General features: G+C 44.7%; 1 protein-coding gene across 1 annotated transcript in view; it reads left to right on the forward strand.

Moving 5' to 3' along the window:
• Positions 1–16,830, forward strand: part of ARK2C (arkadia (RNF111) C-terminal like ring finger ubiquitin ligase 2C) — a 119,567-nt gene extending 102,737 nt beyond the window's left edge. The window contains exons 4-8 of the mRNA XM_048850920.2: positions 1,703–1,832; positions 3,052–3,156; positions 5,490–5,585; positions 7,694–7,800; positions 9,775–16,830. Of these exons, the coding sequence (XP_048706877.1) occupies positions 1,703–1,832; positions 3,052–3,156; positions 5,490–5,585; positions 7,694–7,800; positions 9,775–9,892 (556 nt within the window). The 3' untranslated portion in view covers positions 9,893–16,830. The remainder of the gene's footprint in view (positions 1–1,702; positions 1,833–3,051; positions 3,157–5,489; positions 5,586–7,693; positions 7,801–9,774) is intronic.
• The last annotated feature ends 1,790 nt before the right edge of the window (positions 16,831–18,620 follow it).

The raw sequence follows: 18,620 nt of genomic DNA on the forward strand, positions 1-18,620 counted from the left end.
CAGGAATCAAGAGGGTGGGGTTTGCCAGCACATTTTCGCTAGCGGGACCAGACAGCAAATGTGAAAAATCGAGACGGGGGTGGAGAGTAATAGGAGCCTATATAAGAAAAAGACCCCAAAATGGGGACTGTCCCTATAAAATCGGGACATCTGGTCAACCTAGTTTTAGCTCACAGGTTTGTGTCTGTATGTGTGTGCACAGGAGGGGGTCCCTGCTGGAGGGCTTATGGAGATCATAAATTTATGTCTGGTGAAAGCATGAGAAATGCAATGAGACAAACTATCTTTTTTCTGAGATTACAACAGTAGTAGATTCTCCATCTCTAGATGTCTCCAGATCAAGATGAGATGCCTTTCTGGAAGAGATGCTTTAGCCTAACACAAGTGGTTAGGCTCAACACAGGAGTAGCTGGGTTAAATTCTTTGGCCTGTGTCACATAGGAGGTCTGACTAGATGATGATGTAATCTGTAAATAGACTAGATGGTCTAATGGTCCTTTCTGGCTTAAAAATTGATGAACTTCTTTCCTTATGACTCCAGCCCACTTTCTGCCCCATTCCCCTCAGATGTATTCCTTTCCCCCTCCTATATATTGCTTCCTTCTCTTTGTTTGCTTTTAATAATAATTTTGCAGTTCAGAGGCTTGGGGTGACTGATTAGGGTAAAGTATGTACCATCTCACTTTGTGCTGTGAACCACGGTGCTCTCCTAAGCCATGCAACTGTAGATGAGCTCATCCCTGGGATGGTAAATCTCCAATGAAGACACAAGTGCTGCAGAAAGCATTGTAGGTGGGGCTCTGAGTCAGCATTGGACCATTACCCTTGTGATCTGTTAGGGGGTTCTGTTCTATGGGCTGGGCCAGCTTTTGAATACTATGTGAATTCCAGCTCCTAGACTATTTAGTGGTGTTAAAGCTCCCAAATTCATATTTGACCAAGGCCTTGCTGTGTTCTGGCTTAATTCCAATTTGGGTAATTGGTATTACTCTGCCTACCTAAAATTCTCCTTGTAGTTTCAGTTCTTCTCTCCCTGTGCTACTGTTGCTGTCCTGTGTGAAACAGATGCTTTGCTTCACATTGGAAGTGATTGCATTTTAGTGGCAGGTGAGGCATCTCCTATGTTTGTAAAGTATATAAGCAAAGTATGATTAGTATTAATAAAAAAATTAAGTGGAACAGGCAGATTCTATAGCCAGTAGAATTACTCCAGATTTACACTGGCGTGAGCGAAACCAAAATCTGGCCTGTTCTGAACCAGTTGATTCACATTTCCTTACCCGTCATCTCCTGGAGCACCAATAAGGCCACTAAATTTTTATTAATCCAACCATGAAACCAGTGGGCCTATTTCTCTACTGCCTTGCACATATGAAAATCAGGACTCTTACCGCCACTTTGCACTCGCCTTGACAAGGTGCAAGTGACTTGCACAAAGAGCAAGACAGTGGAGAATCTGACCTAGTTCTGCTCTACTATAGTGCTGTAAATCTGGAGTAACTACCGATGTCAGTGGCATCACTCTGGATTTGCACCGTTGTAGCTGAGAATGGGACCCAATGAACTGCGTGCATAGTATGTGAGAGCATGCTATGAATTATAACGGGCAGTGTATATGGGCTCAGAAATAAAGCAAGGGTTTTAAAAGGAAGATTGGATTTATGTTTTCTGTATATATGTATTTTCGGTCTCATTCTTACAGGGATCTTAGTGTTGATGCTGGACTGACGCATGCCCAGTTCCAGGTCAGGCCAGTTCCTCAGCACTATCAACATTATTTAGCTACATCTAGAATGCACCATTTCCCCAGAAACACATCCTCAGCGCAGATGGTAAGTGAAACACTTCTGCTGGGAAATGTTTTATGCATTGTCTGCCAGAAAGCAGTCAAAATAAAGGCTGTTATCTTTCCATCACCTGTCTTCTAAGAGTCCCACTTATCTCTGGCTGTGGGAGGGAGTCTGCCTGAGAGGATAAGGTTGCGTCATTGTACTCATTGGGCAGGAAAAGTAAATAGGATTACTTCTGTTACCGTCAATGGAGCGACACTGATTTTACACTAGCTGGCCCACAACATCTAGACAGAATGGAAAAGATATGGAACACTGTACCACTGTAGATATTAGGGTAAATTCCACTCCCAGGTAAACCACTGTAAATCTAGATTAACTCCATTGACGTGGAGTTACTCCAGATTCATACTGATTTAGCTGAGAGCAGAATTTGAGTCATTGGTCCTGATGCTCATTTAGACTAAGCACTGTTTACACCATTCTGGCAACGTAAAGCAGCCTTGAAGTGGATTTAAATTTAATTTAATCCCTTTGTAGTGCCAGAGTGGTGTAAAGGGACTTTAGGAGGTCAGACTAGATGGTCATGATGGTCCCTTATGACCTTAAAGTCTCTAAGTCTCTGAGAATCATTCCTGCTGTTTCTCATACCCCCGACTGGTAAGTTTTACCAACAAAAGTGATAGTGTAGACATAACCTTAGTGATACTCTCCTGCTAGCAGGATGTTGCGTTTTGGATGTTGATCCACAGTGTTGCCAACCGTAGCAATTTTGTTGTGTCTTGTGATATTTGGTAGTGGGTTTGTCTGGTTTTTTTTCTTAAAGCCTCTGGCTCCTGGAATCATGTGACCATGAGAATCCAAGCTTTCATTTTTTTTGTTAAACTAAGTTTCTAGTTCTCCTGGTTTCAAAGAGAAGCTTGAAAATGTGACTCAAATGCTATTTAAATGGCTAAAAATCAGAGGAAAAATAAACAGAACCCGAAATGTATTGCTGATTATTTTTAAGCTGATCTCATGATTTTTGAATGTCTAGGGTTGGCCATACTGTACACAAAAAACCTCTCACAACTGTATTTTTACTGAGAGTAGATTTAATTAATAAAAAGTCTATGATTTCTTTGTTTTTAAAAGAAATCTTCATTTTGGCCCTCAAACTAGTTGCCAGTCTGCTCTGAAGTTTTGCACTTTAGAAAGATTTGATTTGAAGTTAGGATTTTACGTGCTAAACCCAGCTGATTGTCTTTCTCCTCCCACACAGGTTGTCCATGAAATCAGGAACTACCCTTATCCTCAGCTTCAGTTACTTGCTCTTCAGGGACTAAATCCAAACAGGCACACGTCTGCCGTAAGGGAAAGTTATGAAGTAGGTACCTTCTGGCTTACATGATGGTTTAACCCCTTTTTCCTTCCCCTGGAACCTGCAGCTGTCCTGCCATAAATGTTTATACTGGTTCACTATAGAGCAGCTGTTCCAAACTGGAATAAATGTGCTAGGTCCAGGAATGCTAAATAGATGTAGTTAGGGTCTGAGTCAAAGCTCATTGAAGACAATGGAAAGATTCCCATTCGGTGGTGGGTGGGTGGGTGGGGGGGCTGTGGATCAGGCTTTTAGTGGTTCACACACAAATCCAGGTGTGGTGCACAGAACAGGTGGGAGCACAGATTTTACAGGTGCGCATCCAGGCAGGCAGTTTTGGAGCTTTGTCCCAGTTTGTATCCTCTCTGTGAAACATACTAGCACATTGAAACAGTGGCACTGATCTGGCAAAATATTTGTGTCCAGATTATTTTAAAACATGTAATTTTAATATCAATTTGGGTGGCAATGAAGTCTAACAGTTACAGTAAGAAGCCCTGTGTATCAGGACTCCAGGGTCCTCCTTTTGGCTCTGGCTCAATGGGTGGCCAGAAACACGTCACTTAATTTCTCTGGTTCATTTTTCCTATCTGGAGATAAGACTCCACCAACTTCACAGGTGTGAATTGAGAATTAACTAATGTTTTATAAATCACTAATTTGTAGACAATGGCTTCGCAGAAAACTGTTGATTCAAACACCCTGGATTTCTAAGTGTCAGAAACCCAGGTGTGGATTCTGTGGCTTGAGTCCATGTCTGTTAATTGTCATGGGAGAAGGTCCTCTCATGGATTGGTACCTGTTTACAAGATAGGAAACAAAGAGTAGGAAAAATGGTCAGTTTTCAGAATGGAGAGAGGTAAATAGTGGTGTCCCCCAGGGGTCTGTACTGGGATAGTCCTATTCAACATATTCATAAATGATCTGGAAAAAAGGGAAAAGGAGTACTTGTGGCACCTTAGAGACTAACCAATTTATTTGAGCATGAGCTTTCGTGAGCTACAGCTCACTTCATCAGATGTAGCTCACGAAAGCTCATGCTCAAATAAATTGGTTAGTCTCTAAGGTGCCACAAGTACTCCTTTTCTTTTTGCAAATACAGACTAACACGGCTGTTCCTCTGAAACCTGGAAAAAAGGGGTAAACAGTGAGGTGGCAAAATTTGCAGATGATACAAAACTACTCAAGATGGTTAAATCCAAAGCAGATTGCGAAGAGCTACAAAGGGATCTCACAAAACTGGATGACTGGGCAATAAAATGGCAGATGAACTTCAATGTTGATAAATGCAAAGTAATGCACATTGGAAAACATCATCCCAACTATACATATAAAATGATGGGGTCTAAATAAGCTGTTACCACTCAAGAGAGAGATCTTGGAGTCATTGTGGATAGTTCTCTGAAAACAGCCACTCAATGTGCAGCAGCAGTCAAAAAAAGCTAACAGAATGTTGGGAATCATTAGGAAAGGGATAGCTAATAAGACAGAAATATCATATTACCTCTATCTAAATCTGTGATACGCCCACATCTTGAATACTGCATGCAGATGTGATCGCCCCATCTCCAAAAAGATATATTGGAATTGGAAAAGGTTCAGAAAAGGGCAACAAAAATGATTGGGGGTATGGAACAGCTTCTGTATGAGGACAGATTAATAAGCTTGGGACTTTTCATCTTGGAAAAGAGATGACTAAGGGGGAATATGATAGAGGTCTATAAAATCATGACTGGTGTGGAGAAAGTAAATAAGGAAGTGTTATTTACTCCTTCTAATAACACAAAAACTAGGGGTCACCAAATGAAATTAATAGGCAGCAGGTTTAAAACAAACAAAAGGTAGTATTTCTTCACACAACATAGTCAACCTGTGGAACTCCTTGCCAGCGGATGTTGTGAAGGCCAAGACTATAACAGGATTCAAAAAAGAACTAGATAAATTCATGGAGGATAGATCCATCAATGGCTATTAGCCAGGATGGGCAGGGATGCTGTCCCAAGCGTTTTTTTGCCAGAAGCTGGGAATGAGTGACAGGGGATGGATCACTTGTTGATTACGTGTTCTGTTCATTTCCTGTGGGGCACCTGGCATTGGCCACTGTCAGAAGATACTGGACTAGATGGACCTTTGGTCTGACTCAGGACAGCCGTTCTTATGTTCTTATGATAAAAGACTTCATGAAAGTGAAACATAGTATTATTAACATGAGATTATACTTTCTCTGAATAAATGGTAAGAAAAGAACCTTACATTCTATGTTCATCACAAAGCAGAATGAAACTGCAGGGATAGTCTTGGGAGATTGTCATATGCCTTGTGGATATTTTCTGCTTAAGGAGCTGCTGCAGCTGGAAGACAGATTAGGCAGCGTGAACCGGGGAGCTGTGCAGAACACAATCGAGAGGTTCACTTTCCCACACAAGTACAAAAAGGTGAGGAGGCTGCCAGGGTTGAGTCTACAGGTAACTCTCCCAGCAGGTCTGACTTTCGCTTCCTAAGGGAATGAGTGTAGCTGGTAAAGAAACACGTAATCATTCTTGTCCCAGGATTGCTCAGGGATAGGAAATGGGAAGAAACTTGTGTGTGTGTGTGTGTGTGTGTGTGTGCACCAAATTCAGGTTAGATTGAGGCCCAAACCAAAGCCTCAAATCCAGATGGGAGGAATTTGAAATCCAGGATCCAGAAAGCTGCGGGTGTACATGTATATCCCTTCTGAGTCCAAGTCCCACACGAGGAAGACTCACACGGCGATGAGAGAATCTGCACTCTCCCTTCAGTAAAAGTGATATCTCCAGATTTTGTGATCAAAACTCCAGGAGGTCACTTTATTTTAGATCTACAAGGGAGGAGGAAGGAAAGTGGGGCCTGAGACTTTGACTCTGTTTTACTTGCTGGGCTGGGTTTAGATTATTCTCTCTCAGGAAAGGGGATGTGAGTGGAACTGGAAACTGTGGAAAACAATGGGAAAAGCTCATGGGCCGAATTCTGCTGTCATTTAGTGAGCTCCATTAAAGACACTGTTTCTATCTGTACAGCACCTAGCACGATGGGGTTGGGGCCTGTTGACATTAGCACAAGACAAGTAACAGTTGTCACTCCAGAGTGATTGTGGCACCAGCAAGCCTGTCAACGGGGGTGGGTGGGGGCAAAGGGGGCAATTGCCCAGCAGCCTGGGCAATTTAAAAGGGCTCAAGGGCCCCTGGCAGCCACCGCTGGCAGCACAGCAGAACTAAGGCAGGCTTCTTGCCTGCCCTTGCACCGTGCCACTCCCAGAAGCGGCCGGAATGGCCCTATGGCCCCCGTGGGGAGCGGGGAGTGTCTCCGCATACTACCGCCACCCCGAGCACTGACTCCGCAGCTCCCATTGGCCAGGAACTGTGGCCAACAGGAGCTGTGGGGGGCAGTGCCTATTGGCTCTGGCGTGCGGAGACCCCTGGGCCCCCCGCCTAGGAGCTGTTGCCAGAGGGGTGTGCAGGTTGCTTTCGGGAGCCGCCCAAGGTAAGCGCCGACCCCCTGACCGCTTCCTGCATGCCAACCCCCTGCCCCAGCCTAAACCATGCACCCAAACTCCCTCTCAGAGTCCAACCCCTCACCCCCTCCCTCACCAGAACCCCCTGCCCCACCCTGGTGAAAGTGAGTGAGGCTGGGGGAGAGCGAGCAACAGTGGGAGGGGGGATGGAGTGAACAGGAGGCGGGGCCTCAGGGAAGGGGCAGAGCAGGGGGTGGGGCAAGCGTCTTTGGGTTTGCAAAATTAGACAGTTGGCAACCCTACCGGGCGGGCATGCAGAAGCCCTGGCTGTGCCGGCAGAGCGCAGCCAGCAGTGCAGCCGGCAGCTCGCCGGGCACCAGCCTGCGCAGCCACAGCGTTGCCTAAATGTCAGGCTGACCGCGTCCATGGCTTGCGCGCGCGTGGGGGCCCACTGACTGCTCTGCCCTGGGGCCCGGAATTGCTGGCAGTGGGCCAGCAACCAGGGTATTTTCAGTGGTATGGAAGTTACTGCAGTGAATGTTGAGTTGTGTAGAAAGGCTCACACTTCTAAAGTCTACAGGAAACAACTGTAGCTGTGGCAGGTATAGGTGTGCAGATACCTCCTGGGATGTACCGGTACAGCATCTGTGGGAATTGTGTTGGTATAGCCGAGGGTTGAACTGGGATTGTTATTGTTCACTGGAAATGCCCAAGAGACTGTGGAGGTTCCAGTACCTAAGAATAAATCATGACATTAATTGTGACATTAATGACTGTGACTTTAATCATGGAAGTCGTGAGGAAGTGGCTGCCTGGCTCCTTTGCGACCCTGACATTATTCTGTCTGCCTTTCCTCTCCTGGTACAATTTGACAGTTGGAGCATGAGGAGGAACTGGCATGCATCCCACTGTGGATTTTTGACTGGGCAGGCTTCCCTAACCTGGGGGGTCCTTTCAGTTGACAATGAAGCACTTACTGTTCAGAATCCTCCAGCTGCAGAGCTGTAGAGAACAGTAGTGAGTCATAGTCTCTCCTTGTGTAATTACATTACGTCTTTAACCTTGTCACAGAGAAGACCGCAGGAAGGCAAAGCTGAGAAGGGGGATGGGGAGGAGTCGGACACCGATGAGAAATGCACAATCTGTCTGTCTATGCTTGAAGATGGAGAAGACGTGAGGTATGATCTTTCCCACAGAGATTTTCTGGCTCTCAGATTCCCCCCCAGCCTCCACCTTACTTCCATTCATTTCCTGCTTGGTTGGATTTTATTTTATTGGAAATCATTCACCGCTGTGTGAGTATGTTTTTAAGACCAGGCTGTCAATGCTCTGCCTCACGCACATCACTGCACATCTGGTGAGCTCCCTTTGATACTCAGAGTGCAGGTGTCTGTAGGAAGCTAAACGTCTTTAGGATTCTCTCAAAGTCCATTTTATAAATTGTGGCTAAAGGGAGCTTTGCTGCAGCACTGGGGCAAAGTTGTCAACAGTGACTTCTGCTTTTGGTCACCTACTTCTGGGCCTCTGTGTTTTTAGGCCCACAGCACTGCAGGTTTTAGTGCCAATCAGTATTTGTGTGACAGCAGGAGCCAGGTTAGATAGCTAAGTCAGTGGCAAGTCACACAGTTCCGATCTGTATGCAAGGCTCTGTAGTTCTGGGGTGTTTGCATCTGGAGTTTGGACTCAACCCCTTATGACGGGAGTAGCTATACGAAGACTTAGATTTCAAGCTCAGGGACGTTTGGATCTGGGGTTCCTCTTTAATCCAGGTTCCTCTTTAATCCAGGAACCTCAGGTTCCTCTTTAATCCAGCTGCTCAGTGCATGTGTGTTTGGGAGGTTAGAGGGGGACAGCAACCAGAGTTTTAGGAGCCTTAAATGAGCACCCAAAATTGGAAGCCAGGTCCCGGCCACTTAGGAAATTTTGGGTTTCTTGGCATAAAGTTCCTGCTGCCGTGAGCGAGAATGGCAACACAACAATGTTGCAGATGGCATGGAATAGCTGCGACCTTCCGTTGTACCCTAAAGTAACCAACCTGCAGTAAGATTACTGGCTGTGCATATCAGTTTTGTCCTAGCAAAATTTTATTGCGGCAATTAAGTGGGGTAGGAGCCAACACCACACGTAAAGTGACGAGACTGAAGATTCAGGGCTGGCATCTATTCTCCCAACAATGCTGCGTACATGGTAGCAGAACCCTAACATCAGCAGAGTTACTCCTGGCTTGCACCAGCTGAGTAAGGGCTGTGCCCATCTATTCTGCTGAAACGTTGGTCCAATCACGGGCAGCATGTAGGCGCAGCCCTGTGCGGGGGCGGTGGGACAGAGCTGCACCGAATGCAGGAGGAAGGGATTGTGACTCCTCCATAATGAGGTAGCTTGACTCAAGAAAGGGGTAGCCTGCTTCTGCAGATGAGCCCAGTCCAGGCTGCCTGGAGAGATATGGCTCTCTACCTTCTCCCTGTGCCTACCACGTACTTCTTCTGGGGCACTGTGCACCTTCAGTGGTCCCATGCAGGGAGCAGTTCCTGCCATCCTCCATACACCAGGGCATATGCACAAGGGTTAAAGGCACTGGACCTTCATTTTTTTTACTCCAATTTCCGTTTCTATAAAACAAACGGGTGTTTGTGGGACACTTTGAAAATCTTGGAATTAAGGTGCTGGGTGCAGCTGGTGAATGTTTTCGCTAGGGCTGTGTGTGCATGTGCCATCCAGGTCACTCAGCATGGCCAAGCTTAAACGATTCTGAACTGCAACAAACAGAGAGGCCAGAAATGTTACCAGTGAGGGTTGTTAACCATTGGAACAACTTGCCTAGGGGTGTGGCGGGTTTTCCCATCCCATCCCATCCTCATCAAGCCGGGATATCTTTCTAAAGGAGTTGCCATAGTTTAAACAGAAGATGTGGGCTTGATGCAGCAATTGCTGGGTGTGGTCCTTTGTCTTAGGGTGTTATGCAGGAGGTCAGACTAGAGAGTAATAACGGCCCCACCGGGTCTTGAAATCCATGAATCTATAAACATACTAAGTGGAGAATGCTTGGTTCTCTCCCTCTCTGTATCCTATACGTGGTTGTGTTTGTCCCTTTTCCACCTGCCTCACGCACATCACTTCACCCACTGTAACAGGCATGTGATTCTCTTTTGCAGGCGTTTACCCTGTATGCATCTATTTCACCAAGTGTGCGTGGATCAGTGGCTAGCAACCAGCAAGAAGTGCCCGATCTGCAGAGTGGACATTGAAACACAACTTGGCTCTGACAGCTGAAAGAACCAATGCGGTGCACCGTTTTCCTTACCAGGTCATTTGGCCATAAGCCCTTGCAGCAAAATTTTGCCTTCTGAGCCATTTGATTTAGAGGAAAAGTCTGCAAGCACATTAGCGAAATGGAGAAATTGGTGGTACAATATCTAGTGGTAGGAGAGGATCCTAACAGCCATATTGGTCCAATGCATGGGAGCTGGTATTCCCAGAGCTAGAAGGCCCTGTGCTACAGAAGATTTAGTATCGAACATGAAGGAACTAGTGTGTGGTTAGTCTGGCCTGTCAATCCTGGATTTCACAAGGATTGTATATATACCTCTTGAATAAGTAGACACATGTTAGGGGGTCTTTAGCTATTTCTGTGGACAGCAACTGGAGCATGTTAGCTTAAGAAATGTTGTGTTTGGTGCCCTAGTCATCTTGTGGTGGACATGTCGCTCTTAACCTAATTTCCACCAAATATTTTTTTCATAGATTCCTTATTTTGGTGCCTGACTGAAATGTGCAGAGGAAAAAAGAAAAAAAAAGTTAAATCTTCCCACCTTTGGGGGGGGGGAAAAAAAGAGGTGAAATAGCAAATTCCTGTTTACAGTTAGAAGGATCGTGCTCTTTGCCTCGTCTGAGTTTATTTCTTTGATTATGTTTACAGTGTGTTGCTAATTTAGAGAAGCCTAAAAAAAAAAAAATCATTGAAGTGAACAAAACGATAGAAGGTTTGTTCTTGCTTATCTGCTGGTGCTGGACACTTTCTATAGGGCAGGATCCTGTGACTGACTCTGCTTCTCCTGCTTCCATAGCTTAACGATGTACTTTGGGGTGCAGCATTCAAGGAGGGCCACTTGGTGTTTTATCATTGTAATTTTTCCTACCACTGTCTCATCTTCCAGTGCAATTGCAATGGCTCCTGCAATCTGTATGGCCCGTTGATGTCAGTGGGAGCTGCAGGTGTTCCACATTTCTCCTGACCAGGCCCAGAATTCCTCAGCAGAAGATGTATCTGATGCTAACCTGACACCCCACCTGTGGTGAAAGATCCATTGTCTCTCTGCTGGAGAAAGAGAACCTATTAAGCTGGTCATAGTCGTTAGACCCTGCAAGTGTGTTTTGGAGGACTAATTGGCCTGGAAATATGCTTGCAATGTGATGAGAAATGCATTCTTCCGTCTCTCAAAAACAAAAGCACAAACCATATTTTCTGCTAAGGCAGGTATCCAGAAGGGGGAAAATTGAACACAACCAATATGCCCTTCTTACAATTAAATTCCTAATCTCATGGTCTTCTTTGGCTCGCGGACTAAGAAATTTCAAGTGATCTAATTAAACTCTCCAGAGCTGTGCTGCCATCTAACCTCCTTTTCAGGCTCCTGGAGGCAAAGGAGAAAAGGGATTGATTCAAGTTGCATCCTGCACTAAATTTCCTTCTTCTGCTCTTTCCTTTTGCGATTTACACGAAATAGCAGCATCTCGTAGCTTAGAAAGCAAGAATAAGAGAGGAGATTACAGCTCAGGTGGAATTCTGCAGGTTTTTTAAAAATCCACTTTTTTCTTCATACCTGGCTGTGGAAAATCTCAGCGAGTTGTTCTGATGACAAGAAGCGGGGGAGAATAACGGGATAGTTCAGTCTTATATTGTACATAAGAAATTGCGGACAATGTGAAAATTTCAGTACAGGATGGGAATTTAGATGTATGGGATAATTGACTACTTGGTCTGAATTTTAAACTGTAGATGTGTATGCATGTACATGCACAAAACCACATCTATATAATAGATATGTAAGGCGTGAGCTCTGAAATGAAACGGATGCTAATTTGGCCGGCTCGGTTATAAGTATGTACAAAATAAAGATTAGAAAGTAATCAATGAAGTGCCAAAAATAATGGCACTTTCTGAGCCACATTCCCTTGAAATAAACATTTCAGATTATTTGCCATGAGAGACATTGAATTAAGTGCATGTTGACTCTTTACTCAGTCTTCTTTTCTGACAGCTCTCTGGAGGATTGGAATCAACAGCCCAGATTCTCCAGGCTTTTAATACATTTTTCATGTACTAGGGGAGCAAAAAAGTGACTAGAGGATTTTTAATCAGAAACATGTATTTAGGATGCTTATATGGAGGATGATTTCTCATTCCCACGAGTGCCTGTTTCATAGGAGCTAAGTAATGTTTTGTAAGTGGAGATGAACATAAATTACCCTTGGAGAGCTCATAGAATTCCTGCGAGCTGTAATTGGAAAACGCTGACCTCCCAGACGCCCATGTTATATATTTTTTCCAGTCTGGAGAATCAAGTTAACGATAGGGCCGGGACGAGCGACTGCATCAGCATTCGCACAGGAAAGGCTCTTCAATTCACTGCAGTCATTTCGCCCAGGGTCGCCATCTCTTCAGCTGATCTGTCTTGCTAGACACAGGTAGTGGCGTGGGGAGGAGGGAAAGATAATAACTTACAAGGGCAGGTGAAGAAGATGCAATCCATAAATGTTTATTCGGAACCACTGTTCTCGTCCTGTGTGTGTGTGTGTGTGATGAGAACAGTGTCGGGGGTGGGGGCGAGATAACTGGGGCAGGTAACCGCTCTTGCAAAACTCCGCTCTGAAAAATTCTAGCACTGTTAAATTTTGCCTCAAGATGACATTGGAACACGTGTGGTCATTTCTACTTTATCTTGTTGAACATGGCAGTCTGAGCCCTGAGATTAGAGGGGCTGAGGGCCTTGGGCAATAAATAGCCTAGGCCTCACTCCAGCAGCAGCAGATTCATACATCATTACAAAATAATATGAACGAGCCAAACAAGATGTTGCTCTTTCGATGCACTGTAATCCATCATGCATTCTAGCCTGGTCCTGCCAGTGCTGAGCTTGTCCAAGGAGGGGCTGAGGGTCCTCTAATGAAGTGAATGGGAATTACAGCTACTCAGCACCTTGCAGGTGGTGCCCAGAACCTTTCAAGACTTGGAATGAACTATTCAGTGGGGAGGAAGTGAACTCTTCTGACCCCTGTCTCTTACGTCTATGCGAAAGTATTATTATTTGCCTAATGAACAAGCACAGTTTTTAAAACGGTGAAGAAAGCACCAAACTTCCATGGTCTGTGTGAGTGAGTGATACAGTGGCACGCGAGAGCTTGTAACGTCTGAAATTTGCATTTTGGTGTGTCAGGCTCCCTTGTCTTTAAATAGCTTGTATGAGTAGAATGAGCTAATAGAGTGATTTTTTTTCAAAACAAAACAAATCTCTAGAAACAAAACATAGTTTACAGGGTTTTGTGAGTTTAAATGCCTTATATTTAACAATCATAATTTATGACTAACTTGTAGATATTGTGGGTTCTTATTTAATTATTTTTATAGTTGTTTTTGCATTTTTAATTATAATTTATTTATTTAGAAATTAATACTAATTTTTTTTATTACTCCTATTACCTCATTTTTGCATCGTTTCTGGGAATGGAATGCTTTGCATGCATCGGTACTTAAACAAAGTTAAACACGGGGCATGGGGGTGGGTAAAGCTTATCATGTCAAAAAAAAAATCAATCAGGGTGTGTGATTACAAACTGTATTACTGTGGTGCTGTTACCTTGGATACATTCCATAAACATGCAAACCTTTGATTCTGTATGCTGTGACATAGTGGAAAACTGCAATATAGTGACTGTGTTTAGCACATATATATATATAAATATTATTTGCACTCATAATCAAACTGTGGTGATCCTTTCACTCATGCCCGTATGCACTGAAGGAAAATAACACTCCTCAGAGCCAAATAATCGGGGTGGCTCCCGCAAGCCCCTGGGGGTGTCTTCAATGGGAGTTTCTTGCTCAGAGGGCTGGCAGCATCTGGACCATCGTAACATAATATAGACCTAGGATTTGAAAGCAAATCAGGTCAGTGCTGGTTATCCCCTTTAGAAAGAGAGTCTCTATAGGCCATATTCCTCCTCAGTATGCAGTGGTCACTATTAAAAAGCCAGTGATTGCCAATAACAACTGCACAGTAGTGACTGAAATATCAGAATTTCCTCCTGTACCTAGAAGAGGAAATCTGGCCACAGTTCTGCAGCTCTTATTCCCATAAATAGCCCTATTGAAGTCAATGAAACTTGCTTGCAGGAGACAGGCAGCAGGGCTGAGCTGTAACTGCCATGTCTCGGATGCCACGGTGCCGGGGCTGTTGGGGATATTATTTTATTATTTGTATTATAGTACTTCCTGGATTCCTCCCTCCTGCCCCTCGAAACTGGGCCCTCATTGTGCTAGGCACTGTACACATACATAGTGAATGACAGACCCTAGCCCAAATTTTTTACAATCTAAATAGACAAGACCAACAAATGGGTGAGCGGGGAAACAGGCACATGGATCTATTTTTTTGCCTGGTGACCACTGTCGCAGAGCTCAGGCTGGCCTTGCATGGTTCCCTTTAAACTAACCTTTTGTGGGCTTTCTCCTTCCTGCTGTATCTGTTGTCTGGTGTGCCTGTGCGTGTGTGAGGTGGTGGTTTGTTCAGCATGCTACATGTCTGGCCAGCTAAGCATCTCAAAAGGGATGAGGCAAAAGACAGGGGCTGCCCTCTGAGATGATCAAACTGTATTTTTAAGTGTGGAGCCCGACCTTGTGGCTGAGCCCAAGTGTGGAAGTCCCTTTGAAGACAGGGAGTTGATCATGGGGAGCGGAGCACGACTGGGCCCTAGATTGCGCAGTGGCAGTGGCTGACTTCTCAGCATTTCCATTATAGAGGAGCTGTGACCAAGTTTTAGGTGGAATTTGAGTGCTGATTAACGAAGGGCACTTTTTGGAAAGATCACTCTATTGCTCTGCTGTGGCTGCCAGCCAATTCAGGGACATTGCTGTTACTTTGGAGCCCCCTAGAGGCGGTTGCAGGTGCAGACCGAATAGACTGGGGCACCACAGAAAATGGCCTGTGTGGCCCCTTCTCCTGTGTGTCAGGTCCACTGTGTAGAATGAACACCCATGAATCCAGCAAAAGAATTAGGTCTGAGACTACTCCCCCCACCCCCGCTGTAATTTTATTGTCTGACTTTTCCAAGTGTCTCAGCTGGTTCAGTGACAGCAGCACCACTGGTTAGAAACAGTTATAAATTGCCTCTCGGGCTTGGAATTGAAGATGCCTAGAAATTGTTTGTTTAATCATTTAAAAATAAATCAGTATTGAAATCCCCACCCTCCATTTTTTACTCTCCCCATCAAAAAGTTGTAACTTAATATGACACAGTAATTTCAGCTGGCATCTTCACAATGCTTTTTCAGGCATAGAAGGGAAATCCCTTTCTCTAGAAAATGTGACCCCAGATGTCTGATATAATTGGTTCACGTGGAGAATAGTAGAAGCCACTTAAAAAAAATTGCCAGTCATTTCACTAGATGTCTCCTGGTGTATGTAGAAGGAAAACTATGGTAGCTGCTGGCAAATGTTGATTCTTTTATGACAACCACTGTATAATCTGGTCAGACTTGCTAGCTGCATTAGAGAAATAACGGTTTGGCAGTGTTCCATTTGAAACCGTTATTCCTTAGGAGTAACTCAGTGTAATCAAGGCAAATTCTCTTGGGTTGAAATTTGTCATATAAGCATTCTACTAAGGAGGGGACACACATACGTATAAGTAGGTTTCCTGTGAATTAGAGAAGTCACCTATAATATACGTAAAGATGATAATTCTGTACAATGGTTGTTCTTCTGTGTGACAGCTGAGTTTAATTTTTTTTAAATCCTAAAATCCTGCACGGTACTTGTGTAGACCAGGCAGTTCATTTCCAAATAAAAGCCCACCTTACCCCCAAAACTTAACTGAAGTTAGAAAAAGGGGATTAATGAACCCAAGCCACTGTTGATCCTAAACAACTCGTTTGTATTTTGAATGCATGGGGACAGCACACACTGTGTGACAGACCTATCACCACAAGCTATCACAACCCTGAGGGCTCTGCTAGAAGTGATTGTTTCCACCCTTGAGATACTGGTCCACTAATAAAACTGCAAATAAACAAACCTTCATCCCAAGCCTATCTGCCATTCAGAGGTGTCAATTCAAACAGTATACCCCCCTCTTCTGCCCCCTGCACCCTTTCTTTTCCAGGTGAAGGTTACAGGCAGGGACAACTGTGCCACTCTCCAGACAGTGCAGAGCATATTCCAGTAGGGGGCACCATAGTAGCAGCAAGACCAGTGAATAGCTCAGCAGCCACAGCAGGGCAAGGAGGGGCACTTTTAAATGGGCTTGATCCATAACCAGCAAATAGGCAGCTCAGGAGGGTGGGAGCCCTTGCTGTGAAATGTTAACCTTGAGTCATAGCTGCCGTGTCAATGATTAGCAGTTCAACTGCATAAGAATATCAGTGAGAAAATAATTGAGAAATTATCCTGGCCGTGAGCCAGTTTTTCCCATAATTTGTTTCAAAGTGATTTTATTTTGGATGGGAGACCAAAAAACACGACAGTCTTAATTGCCTTTTTTTTCCCCGTCCCTTAAAGGTGCTGCTTAGCTTGCTTTGTCACTGTGACTAAAACATGTCCACCTCCATCTCACACCGTTCTTTAACGTGCACATACCCATAATGTGGAGCGGGTTTTGTTTTTCCCGTGGGCACCATCGGACTGTAATGGGGATAACTAGAGCAATGCGTGGACAAACAAACAAATAAAAACTCCTTTAATGGCACGGGCAAGTGAAAGGATTTTCCACCTTTTTTGTAATCCTACTGCTGTTCTGTTGTGCTGTGCAACATTTTGCTACATAGACTATTTTATAGAAGAAAGCTAGACAAAATATTTATTATTAATATTAAAGCAATAGTGCATTGAAGAAATGAAGAGACATTAGAAATTGTGTAAATGCTTAGATTCACTTTTGGTGGATTTTTTGTACTTTATTTATAACTAATAAAATGAATTGCATTGCTAACTACACCTCCCGGTCTAAGTGGAAGTTATTTATTTCTGGGAGGTTTCTTTCTTTTACTTTTGTATCTCTACTTTCCTTTCCTATAATGTTTCAGGCCCTCTTAATGTATTTCCACTGACGTGAGCTCTGCATACAGGACCTGATCCAAAGCCCATTGACTTGGGCCCCAGCTTTGCATAACTGTTGATGTCTGTAAAGCATTTTCAGCTCTTTTAGGATGGAAGACACTATGGTCCAGAATCTTCAACGGTATTTAGGTCTCCTATTGATTTCAATAGGCATTAGGTGCCTAAATACCTTTGAGGGTCTGGGCCTATAGACTGTAAAATTATCAACATAAAATCTACAGTTTAGTAATCTGAAAGTCTGTGTTAAACTTGAAATTGGGGCAAATTATTCCCCCCACGCCACATATTAGGCTTATGCCATTCATCACGTGGCTGGGGTGCCATCTTGCCGCCTTTACTCCCATGAGTCAAGGAAAATACTCATGGGAGTAAGTGCTCCTTTGTAAAATTGCCTCGTATGTCCTGAGACTAGAGGTTCCTGGGCAAACTTAGTAGCAATATTTTAATTTTGATTAAATTTTAAAATTGAGGCTAAAATGTGTGAGGATTAAAATTCAGCCACAAACGGCTGGGGCCCCAGCACGTGTTAGTGCCCTTGTTGATGCAGACAGGCCAGAGATTGTGTAGACATGGCCTGTGGACCATTTTGTCCCAAGAGATCACGCTCTCAGGTAAGAGTGGGAAAATGTTGATAGAATGGTTCAAGGGAAGCCTAGTGTCCCTGCCCATGCTGCAGGGGGCTAGCACTCCCACCGTGGAAGTTGCACATGGCTGGGGTGGGAGGGTGCTGGAGGCAAGAGTGGGACGGAGAAGGGCTGGAGTCTGGGATCAGGAATGGGACCCAGAGGGGCTGGAACAGGCCCAGGACCAGGTAGGAACCGCTGGGACCCTCAGTCCCAGCCTGGAGCCAGCTGCTCCCTCCCTTCCATCTAGTCTTGTAATCTTCCCCCAGTGCACCCACTATCCCTCCGCCTCCCCATAAACAGGGAGCTGCCACCGCTCCCCCATGGAATACCAGTTGCGTGGAGGAAAGGCCTGCTCTATGGCCCAATGACTTCCCTGGGACTCAGCCCCGCCAGGTGGACTCATTTCCAACGCCGTCTGTCAAGACAGTAATTTCCGTAAGTAGAAAATTTTACTTCCCATTTGTCTAAAAATAGAACCGTAGGTGTGCTGAGAGCACAGTATCGGGTCAGTGATGCCGCCAGAGCGAGGAGCTGTAAAGAACTCTTAACTGAGCAGGGAGAGTTCTGGTCAGCTGTAAAACCCACCGGCCTGTCTGGGCTTTTTGTGTGCCTGCTCCAAAGACCATTGAAGTCAGTGAGAGACTGTCCATTGACGCCAGCCAGCTTTGGCTCCAGCCCGACAGGCCTGTCTTATACCAGTATAGTTAAAGTGGCATAACCCTCCCAGTGCGGCTGTCTTTCTCTCAGTCTAGGAGCTTTATCCTGTCTAGTTATTCCAGTACAGGGAGAAGAATAATAGACTGGTACAAGCTGCCTTTATACCAGTGTAACTGGGCTGACACTGGGGATTGTAACGGTAACTGGAAGAAAGCATTCCCCTAACCCACACAGTTATACCAGTAAAACGTCCATGGGTGGCCTAGGCGTGAGTGAGCTAGAACAAAACCACTGTTAGGTGTGTACCTTCTTTTGCTGCTTTTGGCTGCTTTGTGTCGCCTGCAGGAGTCTATGAATGACTGGAAGGCGAGAGGGGATTCATCT

Source organism: Caretta caretta, chromosome 5 (genome assembly GCF_965140235.1).
Source record: "Caretta caretta isolate rCarCar2 chromosome 5, rCarCar1.hap1, whole genome shotgun sequence".
Lineage (NCBI taxonomy): Eukaryota > Metazoa > Chordata > Testudines > Cheloniidae > Caretta > Caretta caretta.